Source organism: Rhinopithecus bieti, unplaced genomic scaffold (genome assembly GCF_001698545.2).
Source record: "Rhinopithecus bieti isolate Rb0 unplaced genomic scaffold, ASM169854v2 scaffold_23881, whole genome shotgun sequence".
NCBI classification, from domain to species: domain Eukaryota; kingdom Metazoa; phylum Chordata; class Mammalia; order Primates; family Cercopithecidae; genus Rhinopithecus; species Rhinopithecus bieti.
Window position 1 is genome coordinate 1,324,233 of NW_016811421.1, and position 20,987 is coordinate 1,345,219.

Consider the following 20,987-nt stretch of genomic DNA (forward strand, 5'->3'; position numbering starts at 1 on the left):
TGANCTGACTTCAAACTATACTACAAGGCTACAGTAACCAAAACAGCATGGTACTGGTACCAAAACAGAGATATAGACCAATGGAATAGAACAGAGTCCTCAGAAATAATACCACACATCTACAGCCATCTGATCTTTGACAAACCTGACAAAAACAAGAAATGGGGAAAGGATTCCCTATTTAATAAATGGTGCTGGGAAAATTGGTTAGCCATAAGTAGAAAGCTGAAACTGGATCCTTTCCTTACTCCTTATATGAAAATTAATTCAAGATGGATTAGAGACTTGAATGTTAGACCTAATACCATAAAAACCCTAGAAGAAAACCTAGGTAATACCATTCAGGACATAGGCATGGGCAAGGACTTCATGTCTAAAACACCAAAAGCAACGGCAACAAAAGCCAAAATTGACAAATGGGATGTGCTTGATTTTTCAAGTAAGAAAGGGCTTCTTCAGATCCCCTCCCACCAAACATGAGAATGCATTCTACAACATTCTGAAGGGCACCTGGCCATGCAAACGCTGCTAGGGGAGAATTCATTTCCTAGTTTTTTCCACCTTCTATCGACACATTCCTCATATTCCTTGGCTCGTGGCTCCTTCTTCCATCTTCAAAGTCAATGGTTTCCATCTTTTCTGTCTGACTCTGCTTCACCCTATTTTCTGTTGCATGGCCTTCTTCTCTCCTGTCTGTCAAATCTCCCTCTGCCTTGCTCTTAGAATACTTGTGGTTACATTTAAGGCTCACATGGATAATCCAGGATAATCTACCCATGCCACAATCCTTAACTTTTTCTGTGGATAGTAGAGTTCATAGGTTCTGGGGATGGGGACCTGGATATCTAGGGGCCATTGTTTAGCCTACTCAAGTATTAATCAGCACAAAGAGTGCTTTGGCCTTTCACTGCTTCTGGGTCTACTCTTGTCTGTTAATGAACTGATAGATGGAAAAGAGAAGAGTAATTTGGAAAGCATGCAACATTTTATGGAATCCTTTCATTCAGAAAAGTATACAGAGGGATTGAATGCTTTGCTTGGAAGCCCCATTCCTGCTGCTGTTGTAGCAGCTGTGGCCACACAGGTCAGCAGTTCTGGCTGGCTTTGCATACTGGCAGCTCTGCTGAAGTGGCCTATGCAGTCAGCAAAATGCTGCCTAAATGAAGTGTAGTATTTTTCAAACTTGTGGTAACTCCTTTATCTGCTTTATTTAACTGTCTCAGAGGACAGTGCCACAGAAGTTTTTAATCAAATGGCCCTAGACTCAGCTCCAGATTCCAGGCCCAGAGAATCTGGTTGTAAACACTTCTTTCAATTGAACCACATAATGAATTCTTGGATGGCATTTTTCCATGTATCCCTATTTTATTATTTCTTTTCCATATTGAACTCCAAAAATTTGTCATGAAATTTGCTTTCTATCAACCTGAGAGGAACCCAGGCTAAACAAGACAAAATTTAGGATGCATAATTTCTAGGCAACTTCTACCAAAAAGATGGCCAACCTCCACATCCATTCTTTCTAGCTCAGAACAATATACAGGGCCCTGAAATAAGCATTCAGAATGTAGAAATAAGGAGAAATGCCTCCACTTTGGGAGTTTATGATAAGTAGGACAGATAGGATGTGAGCATCCAAGCCTGTTATGAGACATATGCTCTAAGAAAGTTGTGGGTTGATATGGAAGATACCAGTCTTGGCTGGGGTGAGGGCAGATCAGAGAAGACTTCTTGGATGTGTTTGGGAGGCTGGGACTTGTCCACAGACTGGATGAGAGTGTTCAGGAAGCACAGAGGTCAGAACACAAAAAGAATCCTGAGCCTAAGGGGTGAGTGGAGAGGGGAAAGCCAAGAGTGAAAAGCAGATGTGGCTGAGCTGCATTTGATGGATCTGGTTCTGAAGTGGCTAGCGTATGGAAAACTGTAGAAAGTAGATATGAAGTTATGCCTGGATCTAAGAGACAGGGCTGACACTGGGAACTAGAGAATTGGAGATTAGCCCTCTAGGGTCACCATTAAAGTCATAGAAGTGGACAAGATTGCTAATGATAACATGAAGGTAAAAGTAAGGGACCCTGGCAGAAACCTACCTTGAGGATACAGGAAGCACCAACAGAGGCATCAGAGTAGCTAAAGGCAAACTGACATCTGAACACACAAACCACTAAACACTCAGGAGGACAAGGACACTGCATTGTGCAGATGGCCAGCAAAGAGAGCATTCCAGACATCCTTGTCTCTAGCAGAGTCAACTGTCATAAAGCCAACCCTGTCTCTCTCTATTTATCACTTGTGGTGTGAGTATATTCAAATGCCATGTGAGGCATTGATGAGATTTGGCAGGTTTTACAGACAGCTGTTTAGACAGGAGGGCAGGACAAGTTAATGTATGCAACTGAGTTCAACTGGAAAAGCTCCTCAAAGCCATGGCACCCTTTGCACTGACTTATTCATGTATTTAACTCTAGGACTTAAACTAAGAACAATTTTATTGTCAGAAAACAGGACTAAATTCTGTGAATTGGATAGAAAATCAAAATTGTAAGCATGTATCCTTGAAGCAATCAACATAGTTAAGTGGCTTGACTGTTGCTGAGATTATTGGCAAATATTCATTTGCTACTTGTCCAGTCACTTTATCATTTGCTAGTGGTTATAAACAGAAAAAATGGAAGCAAGAGCTAAAAGTTTAAGAAAATGATTGCAGGAAACAATCTCCAAATGGAGAACATTTGACTGTAAGTATTGAGAGCTGAGCTAAGCCAATTTGGATATTTATTATTTATTAGATTCTGTTTGATGACTGTCAGAAGAATGGCCTCTGAAGAATAGAATTCAGTAGGAGTACCTGCTTCCTCCTGGACAACTTTGCTATCAGATGGCAAGTTTCAATTAAAACAAATTTCAGACGGAATTCTACCTTGTGTTCAGCTATTTATTATAAACAGGCATAAACCCTTTTACTAAAAGATTGGCCAGAGTTCCAATTCTATATATTTTAAGGCACTTTGCATGAAATGAACACTCTGAGGGAAATGCAAAAATATTCTCATGACAGGACCAACTAACCTTTTAGTCACATCAGGTGAAGGGATTCTTCATTTTGATGGGATGAGAGTAGGAAGCACTTGTTCTGAATGGAGCTCAAGAATTAGGTGCTCTATTTGGCTGTTGAGTGGACCTCACTCTTATGCCCAATTTATGCAGGGGGTAAGGTGCCTATACAACATTTCTAGCTACCACATGTCTTAAACACTCCTTATTTCATCAAAGATAGATTGTTTTAATTATCCCTCTGGAGCAAATCCAGATAGCAATAGTTGAAGCACATGCCTGAGAAGTGCGGACTACTGAATATGCTATTTCAAGTGTTAACTTAGCATCCCTAGAATTCAAATTCAAATTCAAACTTGCACATATACATATTCATGATATGATCTAAATGGAAGTATATTAAGGTAAATTACAGACAATATAATTATTATCTTACTTTTTTACATAAATAGAGCAAAAGCCACCATGGTAAGCTGAATAATAGTTCTCAAAGATGTCTACATCTGAATCCCTGGAATTAATACATATTACCTTAAATGGCAGAAGGAATCTTGAGATGGGGAGATTATCCTGGATTATCTGGGTGGGCCTTGAATATAAGGCCTTAGTGTCCTTTATAAAAGGGAGACAGAAGGAGAAGAGACTATGAAAGATGCAATGTGATGATGGAAACAGACTGTAGTGTGGGAAGATGGAGGAAAACAGTTGAATACAGGTGGCCACCAAAAGCTGAAAAAATTAAGGAAATAGATATCTCCTTACAGCCTCTAGAGGAAACCAGCCCTGTTGACACCTTGACTGTAGCCCAGAGAAACTGATTTCAGACTTCTGACTTCTAGAACTGTAAGAGAATACCACTAAACTCATGGCAATTCATTACAACAGCAATAAAAAACAGATACAGCCATCAGTATTAATGTCAGCAGCATCTTGATCCAGCACATGGACATTTCCATGGGAACTTTTCTGAAAACCCTTGCTATACATGGCTGACAGTGCTTAGGTTATTAACAAAAGCCCTGCATTGAAGGCCGTGGAGAGAGGGGAAGAGGTACAAATGGTACGGGTTTTAAACTGTTTTTAGGAACAGACTCCCTGAGTCTGTCAAAAGTCAACTATTTATCTGCCTTTCACCAGACACAATGAAACTAGATCACCATTGGAATGAAAATCAAATATAATGAAGCCATGTTTTTGTTTTATTAAGCCCATCAGGATTGTATTCTGGCCAGGTACCAAATAAGCCAGGGCTACACTCCAACAAATGACTTGCCTGATAACAAGTAACTTACTCATTGATTCTGTTCCCGACCAAATAGGGTGCTTTATTGAACAAGCATTAGGCTGTCTTAGTCCCCATTAGAGAATGTTAACATATCTAAATGGGACATTGAGTTAGAGGGATTGAATTCCACAAAAGAAAAGGATTTTAAGAAACTGGAAGCTGTCGATTATCAAGTTAGAGAAGGGGAAACTGCCTGACTTCTACTCTACACCAAGGTAGTATTAGGGAATGAAAACCAGCAAAGCCTTTGTTCGGAGGGACGGTCAGCTTTGCATTTGAGTGAACGTATTAGTGAAGCCTTGGTTTTATCATTTATATACTTGCTCCCAGAGTTTTCACAAAAATTAAATGAGTATATTAGCTCAATTCTTTGCACATAGGCACACAATAAGTGGCAGTTGCTGGTTACAGTAGGAGAATTAGGATCAGAACTTCAGGGAGAAGGAGGTCAATACACAAATGGCAGACCATTGGGTTGCTCTAGGGGGTCTCTGGATAAGCTCCTTCTGTCAATATGTACCATTTTATGTACTACAAAGGGTAATGAGAAGTACATTTTCCTTCTCAAGTGAATTAGCTGTACTCACAAAGCAGAAAATGATCCCTTTCAACACAAAGGTAGTTCCTGGATTCCAGGTCAAATACTTGTTGACCTGTAGGTCACTGCATCTTGTTAATTATAATTAACCCACTAAGTCAATATCTTAATCCTGGCTTTTTTATTTGACCTAGCAGAAGGCTTTCACTCCCCACTTTCAAAATGTACAGTTCCCCTGGTTCCTAATTAGCAATACTGTAATTAGAAAGGAGGACAGGCAAACTAGAAGAGAAGTAGAGGAAAGAATGGTAAAATTGTTTTGGGGTCATGAAAAGTAGTGGTGATGGGTTTAAACTTTTAATATGGTTGCATGATTGCATTCCAGCAAATAAAATTTTGTACAAAAGTAAAATTCTTCCTCTTCTCAGAGCTTTTACAGCAAGTGATCTCAACCAAGCACGTTCCAATTGACCTATAACTGATGGTTAGCCAGAAGTTTCATTTGTTTGTAATGTGTAACCAGGTCTCTGTGATTTATCAGACAGGATTGCAAATCTTAATGGAGGAGAAACCCAAGCTTCTGTTTGAGCTGGAAATACTGGCCATATTATTGGCCTTAGCCATTTTTCTTTTTGCAAAAGTTGGAAAATAATAAGGAAGAAAGCAACTTCATAGTAAAATGAAAAGAGTACAAAGAAGAAAGATTAAAAGGTAAAATGTTTTCACTGAATTAAGCCTGGGTTTGGGCCAAAATCCTATTCGGGTACCATAGCTGGTTTGTTTGTTTTTTTTAAGACGGAGTCTCACTCTGTTGCCCAGGCTGGAGTGCAGTGACGTGATCTCAGCTCACTGCAGAACTCCATCTCCTGAGTTCAAGCGATTCTCCTGCCTCAGCCTCCCGAGTAGCTGGGACTACAGGAGCACGCCACCACACCTGGCTAATTTTTGGTATTTTTAGTAGAGACAGGGTTTCGCCATGTTGGCCAGGCTGGTCTCGAGCTCCTGGCCTCAAGCGATTCTCCCACCTCAACCTCCCAAAGTGCTGGGATTACAGGCCTAAGCCACCATGCCCAGCCCATAGCTGTTTTTTCCTCTCACCTTCCACATTTCAGTCTGAGGCAATGAGTGAGTGCTGAAATCCAAGAACAGCTCATTTATTTTTTTCCTTAAGAGTGATCCTCCTAGTATAGTTTCGTAAACGTGAAATACCTATCTCTTCTTAGAAAGAACTAGTGTGCTATAAATAATTACCTCTGTTATTACCTGAGATGACAGAGGAATGTTGAAAAGTCATGAACTCATACAGGAAGGGAAAATATTCCTTTTTTTGCTGTCCAGCCCTGGTGACCTACTTCTCCATTAGCATTTATATCATCCCTGTGTAGATAGAATTCACAGTCTGGGGGTAGATAACCAGCATCAGACCTATAAACTGGCTGTGTCCAAGTGGACAATTCTGCTGGTTTAAAAGATTGAACTGACCCCACATAGCTGTAGCATCCTGAATTTCCTTATTGTCACGACCAACCTCAGCAATTGCAGCAGAAAATACAGCTTTCGACACATTTTCAAATGAATTTAAGAACCAGTTAAATAAACCTTATGAAAAGTAAGAATATCAAAGTGCAGAATATCATTAGTTTCCCATATTATAAAATCAAATTTATAGAAAGCTTATACAGGATTGGAGGCTGGCAAGATGGCCAAATAAGAACAGCTTTGGTCTGCAGCTCCCAGTGAGATCAGTGCAGAAGGCTGGTGATTTCTGCATTTCCAACTGAGGTACCTGGCTCATCTCACTGCGACTGGTTAGACAGTGGGGGCAACACACAGAGGGTGAGCTGAAGTAGGGTGGGGCATTGCCTCACCCAGGAAGCACAAGGGGTCGGGGAACTCCCTTCCCTAGCCAAGGGAAGCCATGAGGGACTGTGCCATGAGGAATGGTGGACTCTGGTCCAGATACTATGCTTTTCCCACAGTTTTTACAGCCCATAGACCAGGAGAGTCCCTTGGGTGTCTACGCCAACAGGGTCCCGGGTTTCAAGCACAATACTGGGAGGTCCTTTGGGCAGACACCGAGCTAGCTGCAGGACTTTTTTTTTTAATACCCCAGTGGCACCTGGAACATCAGCGAGACAGAACTGTTCACTCCCCTGGAAAGGGAGCTAACGCTAGGGAGCCAAGTAGTCTACTTTAGCGGATCCCACCCCCATGAAGCTCAGCAAGCTAAGATCCACTGGCTTGAAATTCTCACTGCCAGCACAGCAGTCTGAAGTTGACCTGGGATGCTCAAACTTGGTGCAAGGAGAGGGGTCCACCATTACTGAGGCTTGAGTAGGCAGTTTTCCCCTCACAATGTAAAGAAAGTTGGGGAGAAGTCCCAACTGGGCGGAATCCTCCGCAGCTCAGCAACGCTGCTGTAACCTGACTGCCTCTCTAGATTCCTCCTCTCTGGGCAGGGCATATCTGAAAAAAGGCAGCAGCCCCAGCAAGGGGCTTATAGATAAAACCCCCATCTCCCTCAGACAGAGCATCTGGGGGAAGGGGAGGCTGTAGGTGCAGCTTCAGCAGACTTAAACGTCCCTGCCTGCTGGCTCTGAAGAGAGCAGTGCATCTCCCAGTCCAGCGTTCAAGCTCTGCAAGGGTCAGACTGCCTCCTCAAGTGGATCCCTGACCCCTGTGTCTCCTGACTCAGAGAGGCCTCCCAGCGGGGGCCAACAGACACCTCATACAGGAGAGCTCTGGCTGGCATCTGGTGGGTACCCCTCTGGGATGAAGCTTCCAGAGGATTGAACAGGCAGCAGTCTTTGCTGTTCTGCAGCCTCCACTGGTGATGCCCAGGCAAACAGGATCTGGATTGATCCTCCAGCAAACTCCAGCAGACCTGCAGCAGAGGGGCCAGACTGTTAGAAGGAAAACTAACAAACAGAAAAGAAAGCATCAACATCAACATAAAGGATGTCCACTCAGAAACCCCATCTGAAGGTCACCAACATCAAAGAACAAAGGTAGATAAATCCATGAAGATGAGGAAAAACCAGCACGAAAATGCTGACAATTTCAAAAACCAGAACGTCTCTTCTCCTCCAAAGGATCACAACTCCTCGCCAGCAAGGCAACAAAACTGGATGGAGAATGAATTTAATGAATTGACAGAAGTAGGCTTCAGAAGGTGAAATAACAAACTCCTCTGTGCTAAAGGAGCGTGTTGTAACCCAATGCAAGAAAGCTAAATACCTTGAAAAAAGGTTAGAGGAATTGCTAACTAGAATAACTAGTTTAGAGAAGAACATAAATGACCTGATGGAGATGAAAAACACAGCACGAGAACTTCGTGAAGCATACACAAGTATCAATAGCCAAATCAATCAAGTGGAAGAAAGGATATCAGAGATTGAAGATAAATTTAATGAAATAAAGCATGAAGACAAGATTAGAGAAAAAAGAATGAAAAGGAATGAACAAAGCCTTCAAGAAATATGGGACTATGTGGAAAGACCAAACCTACATTTGATTGATGTACCTGAAAGTGACATTGAGAATGGAACCAAGCTGGAAAACAGTCTTCAGGATGTTATCCAGGAGAACTTCCCCAACCTAGCAAGACAGGCCAACATTCAAATTCAGAAATTACAGGGACCACCACAAAGGTACTCCTTGAGAAGAGCAACCTCAAGGCACATAATAGATTGGCCAAGGTTGAAATGAAGGAAAAAATGTTAAGGGCAGCCAGAGAGAAAGGTCAGGTTATCCGCAAAGTGAAGCACATCAGACTAACAGCAGATTTCTCTGCAGAAACCCTACAAGCCAGAAGAGAGTGGGAGCCAATAATCAACATTCTTAAAAGAATTTCATGTCCAGAATTTCTTATCCAGTCAAACTAAGCTTCATAAATGAAGAAGAAATAAAATCCTTTATAGACAAGCAAATGCCGAAAGATTTTGTCACCACTGGGTCTGCTTTACAAGAGCTCCNATGGAACCAAGCTGGAAAACAGTCTTCAGGATGTTATCCAGGAGAACTTCCCCAACCTAGCAAGACAGGCCAACATTCAAATTCAGAAATTACAGGGACCACCACAAAGGTACTCCTTGAGAAGAGCAACCTCAAGGCACATAATAGATTGGCCAAGGTTGAAATGAAGGAAAAAATGTTAAGGGCAGCCAGAGAGAAAGGTCAGGTTATCCGCAAAGTGAAGCACATCAGACTAACAGCAGATTTCTCTGCAGAAACCCTACAAGCCAGAAGAGAGTGGGAGCCAATAATCAACATTCTTAAAAGAATTTCATGTCCAGAATTTCTTATCCAGTCAAACTAAGCTTCATAAATGAAGAAGAAATAAAATCCTTTATAGACAAGCAAATGCCGAAAGATTTTGTCACCACTGGGTCTGCTTTACAAGAGCTCCTGAAGGAAGCACTAAACATGAAAGGAACAACCAGCACTAGCCAATGCAAAAACATACCAAATTCTAAAGACCATTGACACTGAAGAAATTGCATCAACTAATGAGCAAAATAACCAGCTAACATCATAATGACAGGATCAAATTCACACATAATAATATTAACCTTAACTGTAAATGGGCTAAATGCCCCGATTAAAAGACACAGACTGACAAATTGGATAACGAGTGAAGACCCATCAGTGTGCTGTATTCAGCAGACCCATCTCATGTACAAGGACACACATAGGATCAAAATAAAGGGATGGAGGGATATTTACCAAGCAAATGGAAAGCAAAAAAAAAAAAAAAAAAAAAAGGGGTCAAACCCAGGCTCTTACAAAAAAAAATTTAAAACAAAAAAAAAAAAAAAAAAAAAAAAAAAAAAAAAAGGGTTGCAATCCTAGTCTCTGACAAAACAGACTTTAAATCAACAAAGATAAAAAAAGACAAAGAAGGGCATTACGTAATGGTAAAGGGATTAATGCAACATGAAGAGCTCACTATCCTAAACATATAGCCACCCAATACAGGAGCACCCAGATTTATANAAGACCCATCAGTGTGCTGTATTCAGCAGACCCATCTCATGTACAAGGACACACATAGGATCAAAATAAAGGGATGGAGGGATATTTACCAAGCAAATGGAAAGCAAAAAAAAAAAAAAAAAAAAAAAAAAAGGGTTGCAATCCTAGTCTCTGACAAAACAGACTTTAAATCAACAAAGATAAAAAAAGACAAAGAAGGGCATTACGTAATGGTAAAGGGATTAATGCAACATGAAGAGCTCACTATCCTAAACATATAGCCACCCAATACAGGAGCACCCAGATTTATAAAGCAACTTCTTAGAGACCTACAAAGAGACTTAGACTCCCACACAATAATAGTGGGAGACTTTAACACCACACTATCAATATTAGACAGATTAACGAGACAAAAAATTAACAAGGATATTTTGGACTTGAACTCAGCTCTGGACCAACTGGACCTAATAGACACCTACAGAACCTTCCACCCCAAATCAATAGAGTATACATTCTTCTCAATATTACATCACACTTATTCTAAAATTGAGCACACAACTGGAAATAAAACACTCCTCAGCAAATGCAAAAGAATGGAAATCATAACAAACAGTCTATCAGGCCACAGTGAAATCAAATTAGAACTCAGGATAAGAAACTCACTCACAACTGCACAACTACGTGGAAACTGAACAACCTGCTCCTGAATGACTACTGGGTAAATAACGAAATTAAGGCAGAGATAAATAAGTTCTTTGAAACCAAGGAGAACAAAGATACAAGGTACCAGAATCTCTGAGGCAGAGCTAAAGCAGTGTTTAGAGGGAAATTTATAGCACTAAATGCCCACAAGAGAAAGTGGGAAAGATCTAAACTCAACACCCTAACATCACAATCAAAGAACTAGAGAAACAAGAGCAAACACATTCAAAAGCTAATAGAAGACAACAAACAACTAAGATCAGAGCAGAACTGAAGGAGATAGAGACATAAAAAACTCTTCAAAAAATCAATGAATCCAGGAGTTGCTTGAAAAGGTCAACAAAATAGATAGACCACTAGCTGCACTAATAAAGAAGAAAAGAGAAAAGAATCAAATAGATGCAATAAAAAGTGATAAAGGGGATATCACCATCGATCCCACAGAAATACAGACTACCATCAGAGAATACTATAAATACCTCTATGCAAATAAACTAGAAAACCTAGAAGAAATGGATAAGTTCCTGGACACATACACCCTTCCAATTCTAAACCAGGAAGAAGTTAAATCCTTGAACAGACTGAAACAAGTTCTGAAATTGAGGCAGTAATTAAAAGCCTACCAAGCAAAAAAAGCCCAAGACCTGATGGATTCACAGCCAAATTCTAACAGCGGTACAAAGAGGAGCTGGTACCATTTCTTCTGAAACTATTCCAAACAACAGAAAAAGAGGGACTCCTCCCTAACTCATTTTATGAGACCAGCATCATCCTGATATCAAAACCTGGCAGAGACACAACAAAAAGAGAAAATTTCAGGCCAGTATTCCTGATGAACATCAATGTGAAAATTCTCAGTAAAATACTGGCAAACTGAATCCAGCAGCACATCAAAAAGCTTAACCACCATGATCAAGTCAGCTTCATCCCTGGGATGCAAGGCTGGTTCAACCTACATAAATCAACATAATCCATCACCTAAACAGAACCAATGACAAAAACTACATGATTATCTCAATAGATGCAGAAAAGGCCTTTGACAAAATTCAACATCCCTACATGCTAAAAACTCTCAATGAACTAGGTATCAATGGAGCAGATCTCAAAATAATAAAAGCTGTTTATGACAAACCCACAGCCAGTATTATACTGAATGGGCAAAAACTGGAAGCATTCCCTTTGAAATCTGGCACAAGATAAGGATGCCATCTCTCACCACTCCTATTCAACATAGTGTTGGAAGTTCTGGCTAAGGCAGTCAGGCAAGAGAAAGAAATAAAGGTTATTCAAACAGGAAGAGAGGAAATCAAATTGTCTCTGCAGATGACATGATTGTATATTTAGGAAACCCCATCATCTCAGCCCCAAAGCTCCTTAAGCTGATAAGCAACTTCAGCAAAGTCTCAGGATACAAAATCAATGTGCAAAAATCACAAGCATTCTTATACACCAATAACAGACAGAGAGCCAAATCATGAGTGAACTGCCATTCACAATTGCTACAAAGAGAATAAAATACCTAGGAATACAACTTACAAGGGATGTGAAGGACCTCTTCAAGGAGAACTACAAACCACTGCTCAATGAAATAAGAGAGGACACAAACAAATGGAANAACAAATGGAAAAGCACTCCATGCTCATGGATAGAAAGAATCAATATTGTGAAAATGGTCATACTGTCCGAAGTAATTTATAGATTCAATGCGATCCCCATCAAGCTACCATTGACTTTCTTGAAAGATTTAGAAAAATCTACTTTAAATTTCATATGGAATCAAAAAAGAGCCCACACAGCCAAGACAATCTTAAGCAAAAAGAACAAAGCTGGAGGGATTATGCTACCTGACTTCAAACTATACTATGAGGCTACAGTAACCCAAACAGCATGGTACTGGTACCAAAACAGGTATATTGACCAATGGAACAGAACAGAAAGAAGCCTCAGAAATAACACTGTACATCCACAACCACCTGGTCTTTGACATACCTGACAAAAACAAGCAATGAGGAAAGGATTTCCTATTTAATAAATGGTGTTGGGAAAACTGGCTAGCCATATGCAGAAAACTGAAACAGGACCCTTTCCTTACACTTTATACAGAAATTATCTCAAGATGGATTAAAGACTTAAGTAAGACCTAAAACCATAAAAAAAAGAAGAAAACCTAGGCAATACCATTCAGGACATAGGCATGGGCAAAGACTTCATGACAAAAACGCCAAAAGCAATGGCAGCAAAAGCCAAAATTGACAAATGGGATGTAATTAAACTAAAGTGCTTCTGCACAGCAAAAGAAACTATCATCAGAGTGAAGAGGCAACCTACAGAATGGGAGAAAATTTATGTGATCTATCCATCTGACAAAGGGGCTAATATCAAGAATCTACAAAGAACTTAAACAAATTTATAAGAAAAAAACAACCCCATCAAAAAGTGGGCAAAGGATATGAACAAACACTTCTCAAAAGAAGACATTTATGCAGTCAGCAAACATGTGAAAAAAGCTCATCATCACTGTCATTAGAGAAATGCAAATCAAAACCACAATGAGATACCATTTCATATCAGTTAGAATGGCAATCATTAAAAAGTCAGAAAACAACAGATGCTGGAGAGGATGTGGAGAAATAAGAATGCTTTTGCGCTGTTGGTGGGAGTGTGAATTAATTCAACCATGTGGAAGACAGTGTGGTGATTCCTCAAGGATCTAGAACCAGAAATACCATTTGACCCAGCAATCCCATTACTGGGTATATACCCAAGGGATTATAAATCATGCTATAAAGACACATGCACCCGCATGTTTATTGTGGCACTGTTCACAATAGCAAAGGCTTGGAACCAATCAGATGCCCATTAATGATAGACTGGATAAAGAAAATGTGGCAATATATGCCATGGAATACTATACAGCCATAAAAAAGGATGAGTTCTTGTCCTTTGCAGGGACGTGGATGAAACTGGAAACCATGATTCTTAGCAAACTAACACAAGAACAGGAAACTGAACACTGCATGTTCTCACTCAAAACTGGGAGTTGAAAAATAAGAACACATGGACACAGGGAGGGGAACATCACACACCAAGGCCTGTCAGGGGGTAGGGGGCTAGGGGAAGGATAGCATTAGGAGAAATGTCTAATGTAGATGATGGGTTGATGGGTTCAGCTAACCACCATGACACATGCATACCTAGGTAACAAACCATGTTCTGCACATGTACCCCAGAAATTCAAAAAAATTGAACTGAAATTGGAATGAATGTAAATCCTAGGGAAATATAGAGGCTTCTGGTAACAGTAGAAGCTTCCTGAATTCAAAGAGCAGAAGCTGTTTCTGCATAAGGAGAAATCCACACCTGTAGCTTTGTTTTAGGTCTTTTTTTAATGATTATTTTATTTATTTATTTATTTATTTATTTATTTATTTTATTATACTTTATGTTCTAGGGTACATGTGCACAATGTGCAGGTTTGTTACATAGGTATACATGTGCCGTGTTGGTGTGCTGCACCCATTAACTCGTCATTTACATTAGGTATATCTCCTAATGCTATCCCTCCTCCCTCCCCCCACCTCACAACAGGCCCTGGTGTGTGATGCTCCCCTCCCTGTGTCCAAGTGATCTCACTGTTCAGTTCCCACCTATGAGTGAGAACATGCGGTGTTCAGTTTTCTGTTCTTGTGATAGTTTGCTGAGAATGGTGGTTTCCAGCTGCATCCATGTCCCTACGAAGGACATGAACTCATCCTTTTTTATGACTGCATAGTATTCCATGGTGTATATGTGACACATTTCTTAATCCAGTCTGTCATTGGTGGACATTTGGGTAGGTTCCAAGTCTTTGCTATTGCGAATAGTGCCGCAACAAACATACGTGTGCATGTGTCTTTATAGCAGCATGATTTATAATCCTTTGGGTATATACCCAGTAATGGAATGGCTGGGTTATTTTAGGTCTTCTGATGTTCTTTTAGCCTTTGGGCTCCCAAACTTTGAGTAGGCAAAGTACCTGTATACTCATATGCTTTAACCGCTGCAGCAGTGATAGCTGACATCTTTTTGCAACCATTTGGTACATTCATTCATTCATTCATTTTATATAATAATGTTTAACTTTTATTTTGAAATAATTTCAGACTTTCAAAAAAAGTTGCAAAGATAATACAAAGAATTTTTATATATCCTTTACCCGGATTCTCTAAATGTTAATATTACCACGTTTGCTGTATCAAACACTTTGCGTGTATATATATATATGTATGTGTCATGTTATTTTTCTGAAACACATGAGAGTAAAATTCAGATATGATACCCATTTACCCCTAATACATCAGTATTTTTGCTACAAACAAGCACATTCTCTTATATAACACAGTACAATAATAAACATCAGAAAATTATTGATATAATACTATTTATAGAACTCATTTAAATTTTGCCAAGTGTTCATCTAATTCTTTTTAATTTTTTAAAGAATCTTTTATTCTTTAGTAAAGGATTATTTATATGCAGTAAAATTTACCCTTTTTAGTTTGCAGTTTTATGTGTTCCAGCAAACCCATAGGAGGAGGCCTCTAATGGTGTGGGCATGGTTTCCTGACCCTCCCCAAGTAGTAGGGCATCTCTAAAGATCTGGGCCCAGGATTCATTCTTGCAAGGTTTATTCTGTTCCCTTCAAAAGGAAACAGAATGTGGTCTGAAATTGCATATGGTCCCCACATTCATATGTTGAAATTTTAATCCCCAAGGCGATGGTGTTAGGAAGTGGGGCCTTGGGGTGGTGATTAGGTCACCTCTGCCCTCAGGAATGGGATTAGCACCCTTATAAAGGAGTCCCCGGGGTGCTCTCTTGTCCCTTTCACCATGTGAGGACACAGCAAGAAGGTGCCACCTATGAACCAGGAAATAGACCCTCACCAAACCCTGAATTTGCCAATTCCTTGATCTTGGGTTTTCTAGCCTCCAGAACTGTGAGAAATAATCTGCTGTTGTTTATAAGCCACCTAGTCTTTTGTTATATGTATTGGTATATATGTTATGGTATTTTGTTATAGCAGCACAAACAGACTGAGACCTGTGGGACTGCTGCTTCCCTCCCAAGGCTGGCACCACAAGGGAAGCCTACTCCTGGCCCCAGTCTCTCTCTTGAGCACCAGCAAAGTCCCTGAGAAAAGTCTGTGAGTAGGTGTGATTTTCCCTTGTGCCTGAAGCTCCCAGGGGTCCTATCCCCTCGTGCTGTCACACACTCAGCCTTTAGCGACCTGTTAAAAATTTTAGCTGAATTCTTACCAGCTTGTATAACATGTGGCACCTCTACCAGGTAAGTGAATATCCAAGCCTGTGTCTCCTTGAAGGATCTTGACTTTCCTTAGATGCTGAATTGGCTGGTTGCCCTGCAACCACAGCTCTATGATGGATTCAAGAAAAGCTGTGACTTCACAGATTAGTTCTCATTTTTTATTGTTGGGGTTTTAAGAATAAGAGTAGCATTTTTTCTACTTTTCTACATACTGGCAGAAGCCAGATGTCCATTTTACATTTTATGATCATCTATAAATTTGATTTTTTTCTCACCACACCTTATTGAGAAAACATTTCAAAAGAAAAATCATTGTTTCCTGACGTATCAGTAATGCAAAAGTAAATCAGTGGAAACATTCAGGTAGATATGCATTATTCTTAGAAATTTCTTTCCCAGAGAACAAGCAGTCATCTGAAAAATGAAAATGATCACACCTTTATCAGGACATACATCTAATGTGGTGATATAGTGATTAACCATGGTTTGAAATATAGATTTAATTATAGCTTCCAATAGGTTGTTTCCTGCAGTTGCTTCTGACCCACACTCAAATCATTATTTATTATTTTCCTGAGACTTACACACTTAAAAGTCTGATTGGATAGCATTCACCTCTGCCAAGCTCAGACATGGATTTACTTGCTAAAGGCTTTTAGCTAGATAGTCTACTCTGAAAGTTATAGGAAGCCTTTAAGTATTTCGAAGGGAAACTAGCAATTAAAAAGAAAATGAATTGCCTTTATTATAGGGAAATCTAGCTGCCTGGAATATCTATAGTGTTAACAGTTATACAGAAAATATTTATATTGTGAAGTAATGCAAAAGACATTCCTGAATATTATCCTAACGTGATAATTTGCTACTGTAACGTTTTTTCCCTCAGGGCATGTGCCATGCTTCCCCTTACAGCAATAGGTTTTAGCTATATTAGGAAATTGTGTCATTTCTTAAAGGCAGCTAGTTACTCATGAACATTTATTGGACATCTTCTGTATTAGCTACTGGAGGAATCTGAAATATTGCAAAAGAAATAATTATTCTGAGTAAGTGTCAAAAAGGTATGGCATTCTTTCTGGATCCACTTTGTCTAAACATACAACTCCCAGTGATATTCACCGTCACACCACAGTCCCAGCTCCTCTGTTTATCACACTGTTCTGTCCTTTGAGGTTGAGACAAAGCCAACCATGGATTTCCTCTTAGTGTTCTCCCATGAACCTTTAGTCTCTCTTATCCCTGGCCAACTGGACTCCTAACTCAGCTACAGTGGTCTGATGCATCTCCCCTGCAACCCAAACCTTCTACCAGGTACCTCACTGAATGAAAATGTCCTCATTCACCTCCACAAAAAATCTGAGAAAACAAATTTATACCAAAGTGTACCTTACCAAGACATCTTTCTTAAGAGGATATCTTTCCTATAATATTTGTGTTTGTTTTCCTTTTGATTTGAACAGAAGAAGATGGTATAACCTCAGGCAGGTGGCTGCCTGCAGTCCTGCATATCACTCTGGGGGGTTGGCTGCTAGTCTGTATGTAGGCAGACTGCACTAACCTTCATGTTCAGAAGCAGACTGCAGATCCACTCCTATTAGAGCATGTTTTGCAGTGAGCATAATGAGGTTGATCTGTGTTATCTACACATTCCCGCCTGTTCATCTTCATGACACCTGTGTTGGGAGTGCCATCTTTGGAAACAGGACAAATTTTTCTCCTCTCCTTTTTTTGCTTGAATTTTCATCTTGGAATTCCAGTGTCAGTTGAATGTTTAGGGCTTATTTAACTGGCACAAATTCCAATCCAGGGTTCTGGGGCTCCCAAGACATCAAGTTTCCTGGTGGGAAAAGATTACAGTAGTCCCTTCTTATCCACAGGAGATATGTTCCAATATTCCCAGTGGGTGCTTGAAACCTTGGATAGTACCAAACCCTACATATACTATGTTTTTTCTATATATGCATACCTATAATAAGGTTTAATTTAAAATTAGGCACAGTAGGAGATTAACAAGCACATAACAAAATAGAACAACTATAAGCAGTATACTGTCATCAAAGTTATGTGAATGTGGTCTCTCAAAATATCTTATTGTACTATACTCACTTATTTTCCAACCACAGTTGACTGTGGGTAAGTGAAACCATGGGAAGTGAAAGTACAGATAAAGGGGGACTACTGTATTCTCTCCTAACTTTAAACTGAATAAAGGAGACCAATCATCCCCCTACTTGTTCCCTCTAAGCAACTAACAGAGGAAGCACTCCTTCTTCTGGGTGAGCCTCCTTGGGGGGCCCAAGAAATTGTAGTGCAACACTGCATACCCATTCCCATGGGGCCCAGTATGTTACTGCATTGGGCTTAGCTCAAGAGATAACAAAGTAAAAAGACATTCAGTGAATTAAGTTCTCTGTAGTCTCACCGCTGTAAAGAACTTCTTTTAAGTCCTCTGGTGTTGAACTGGGGAGGCAATACCATAACCCCATACCTACAACCAGTTTAGAAACACATGTAAGAGAATAAAAAGAACCTTAGAGTTCAGTCAAGCCAATGTGCTGTGAGAGGTTAGGGATGGGTGTGTGAAAAATTGAGCCCTTTAGTTCAACTTTAGAGAATCTGTACTTGTATTCACTTTATTTTGTACCATTTTATACAATATTTGTTTTGATGTAAGAGTTTCCTCCTAGGAATGTATACAAGTATGCAAAGGTATATAAAAGAATATTCTTAAAATTTTTTAAAACAGAAATATTGGAAATAATCTAAATGTCCATCAAAAGGCTAATAGATAAGTTGTATTCAGTTATTTAATGAAATAAAATACTGTATAGCAGAGAGAAAATCAACAAATTAGAACCTCATATATATATATACACACACAAATAAATTTCAAATAGATAATATTTTTAAAAATGGATGTATAAATATATCACTTATTGGAAATTTAAAATATTAAAAACATCAACCAGGTACGGTGGCTCATGCCTGTAATCCCAGCACTTTAGGAGGCCAAGGCAGGCAGATCACCTGAGATCAGGAGTTTGAGACCAGTCTGGCCAACATAGTGAAACCCCCACTCTACTAAAAATACAAAAATTAGCCGGGCATAGTGGCCCACACCTGTAATCCCAGCTACTCGGGAGGGTGAGGCAGGAGAATCACTTGAACTTGAGAGGTGGGGGTTGCGGTGAGCTGAGATCACACCACTGCACTCCAGCCTGGGTGACAGAGTGAGACTCTGTCTCAAAACAAAACAAAACAAAACAAAAAACAAAATCACACAAACAAAAAAAGATGTATTATTTTGAAATGTAGTTAAAGCATAAAAACATGGATACAAATGATAAATATGAATTTCAGGTAGAGATTTTCTCTCTCAGAGAAATAGGGTTGGGGATGAGTACCTAAGAGGTTTGAATTGTATCTATTTTATTTTGTAACATGGTGGTAGATAAGTGTTTACTTTATTCTATATAATTTTTGTTCTGAAATATTGCATTATAACAATTTTAAAAAGAATGAACCCTTTTGATTTAAAAAAGCTTGACAGCCAATGAACAAGGTAAAGGAGGCTCAGGGATGTTGAGATGCCCAAAGTTACAATGGTCTCCAAGCAAACCTCTGTGGCCCCTTCCAGGAGTGCCTCATAAGTCCCATCATGACTCCTGGGGTAGTGGCTCTCAAGCTTTAGCAGACTTATGGCGAAATGCACACTTTGCCTTTACCTTCACCTGTGATTCTCATTTAGTTGGTTTGAGGTTGGGCCTGGGAGATGCAATTTTTATCAAGCATGCCAATGATCTTGGTGGGGACCATCAGGATACTTTTGGAAAACACAGATCAATCCCCAGGAGCCCATGGTCCTTCAAGCCTTTGCCAGAGACTCATCACTAATAATTATCCAGAGTCAAATAAGGATTGAGTATAAGATCCAAGGAGCATCAGAACTATGACTTTCTATACTTGCTAGTGATTGTTTCTGTTTCATGCTCAACACCATGAAACCCCTTGGAACCTGTGTGGTTTTGGTGGGGCAAGAAATAATGTCAAAATGTGATGGAGAAAGATGGAAACAAGTCCTGAATGTTGCTACAAATTATCAGAGATGAAACTAACAGTGTAAGGGGAATTACATAAACAGTAACTTGGCATTAATTGTGGATGGATGCTGTTATATACTCTTTTCCCCCGTTACCAAAATGATTTTTTTTTTTTTTGAGATGGAGTTTCGCTCTTGTTGCCCAGGCTAGAGTGCCGTGGTGCAGTCTCAGCTCACTGCAACCTTTGCCTCCTGGTTTCAAGCAATTCTCCTGCCTCAGCCTCCTGTGTAGCTGGGACTGCAAGTGCACACCCACCATGCCCAGCTAATTTTTGTGTTTTCAGTAGAGACAGGATTTTGCCATATTGGCTAGGTTGGTCTCAAACTCCTGACCTCAGGTGATCCACCCACCTCGGCCTCCCAAAGTGCTAGGATTACAGGCGAGAGCCACTGCGCCCAACCAATATCTTGTGTTTTTTAACATACCAGAAAACATGGAAAAATGTAAAGAAGATGCAACCCACCTTTACTACCACAGCTGAAATAGTAGCTATCTGTTATGTGTGAACTGGCTGATGTGTTCATAGCTTGAAATTAGCCACAGTGAAAGTATTTACACCACAGAAATAGGCAAATGGCATAAATCAGAGCCTTCACTTCTATCCTAGTCTTAGTTGTTAAACACTTACTAGCAAACCATTGAGCCATACACATACACACATACGTGAATGTATTTATATACAAATGTTTATATATATATTCCCCCCAATATTTAGATAATACTATAATTCAGTTTTAAACTGTAAGTGTTTTTCTGACCTAAAGAATATCTAAGCTATCCTGGGAAATTAATAGAACATCTCTTTCTCATATCCTATGTAGGGGGAACAAGGACCACAAGGCTTTCCAGGCCCAAAGGGCACAATGGGCCGTGGCCTCCCAGGCCAGAAGGTAAGTGTCTCAGGATCTTAGAGAAATGCTTAGGCTTAGGATCTCAATAGCTTCACTTTAACTTTGGAAGAACTCTCATATATGTGTCACGCGTCCCCTTACAACTCTCAGGAGAAAAAAAAATCTACTTGAAATTAAA

The 20,987-nt window shown here is 39.8% G+C and overlaps 1 protein-coding gene across 3 annotated transcripts in view; it reads left to right on the top strand.

The window, feature by feature from the left end:
* The window catches only part of COL28A1 (collagen type XXVIII alpha 1 chain), a 186,714-nt gene that overhangs the window by 137,679 nt on the left and 28,048 nt on the right, over positions 1-20,987 (top strand). For all 3 annotated transcript variants that reach the window (XR_001889567.1, XR_001889566.1, XM_017893897.1), the window contains exon 28: positions 20,780-20,848. Coding sequence is in view for 1 of the 3 variants with exons in the window: in XM_017893897.1 (XP_017749386.1) it covers positions 20,780-20,848 (69 nt within the window). In the remaining 2 variants the exon portion in view is untranslated. The remainder of the gene's footprint in view (positions 1-20,779; positions 20,849-20,987) is intronic.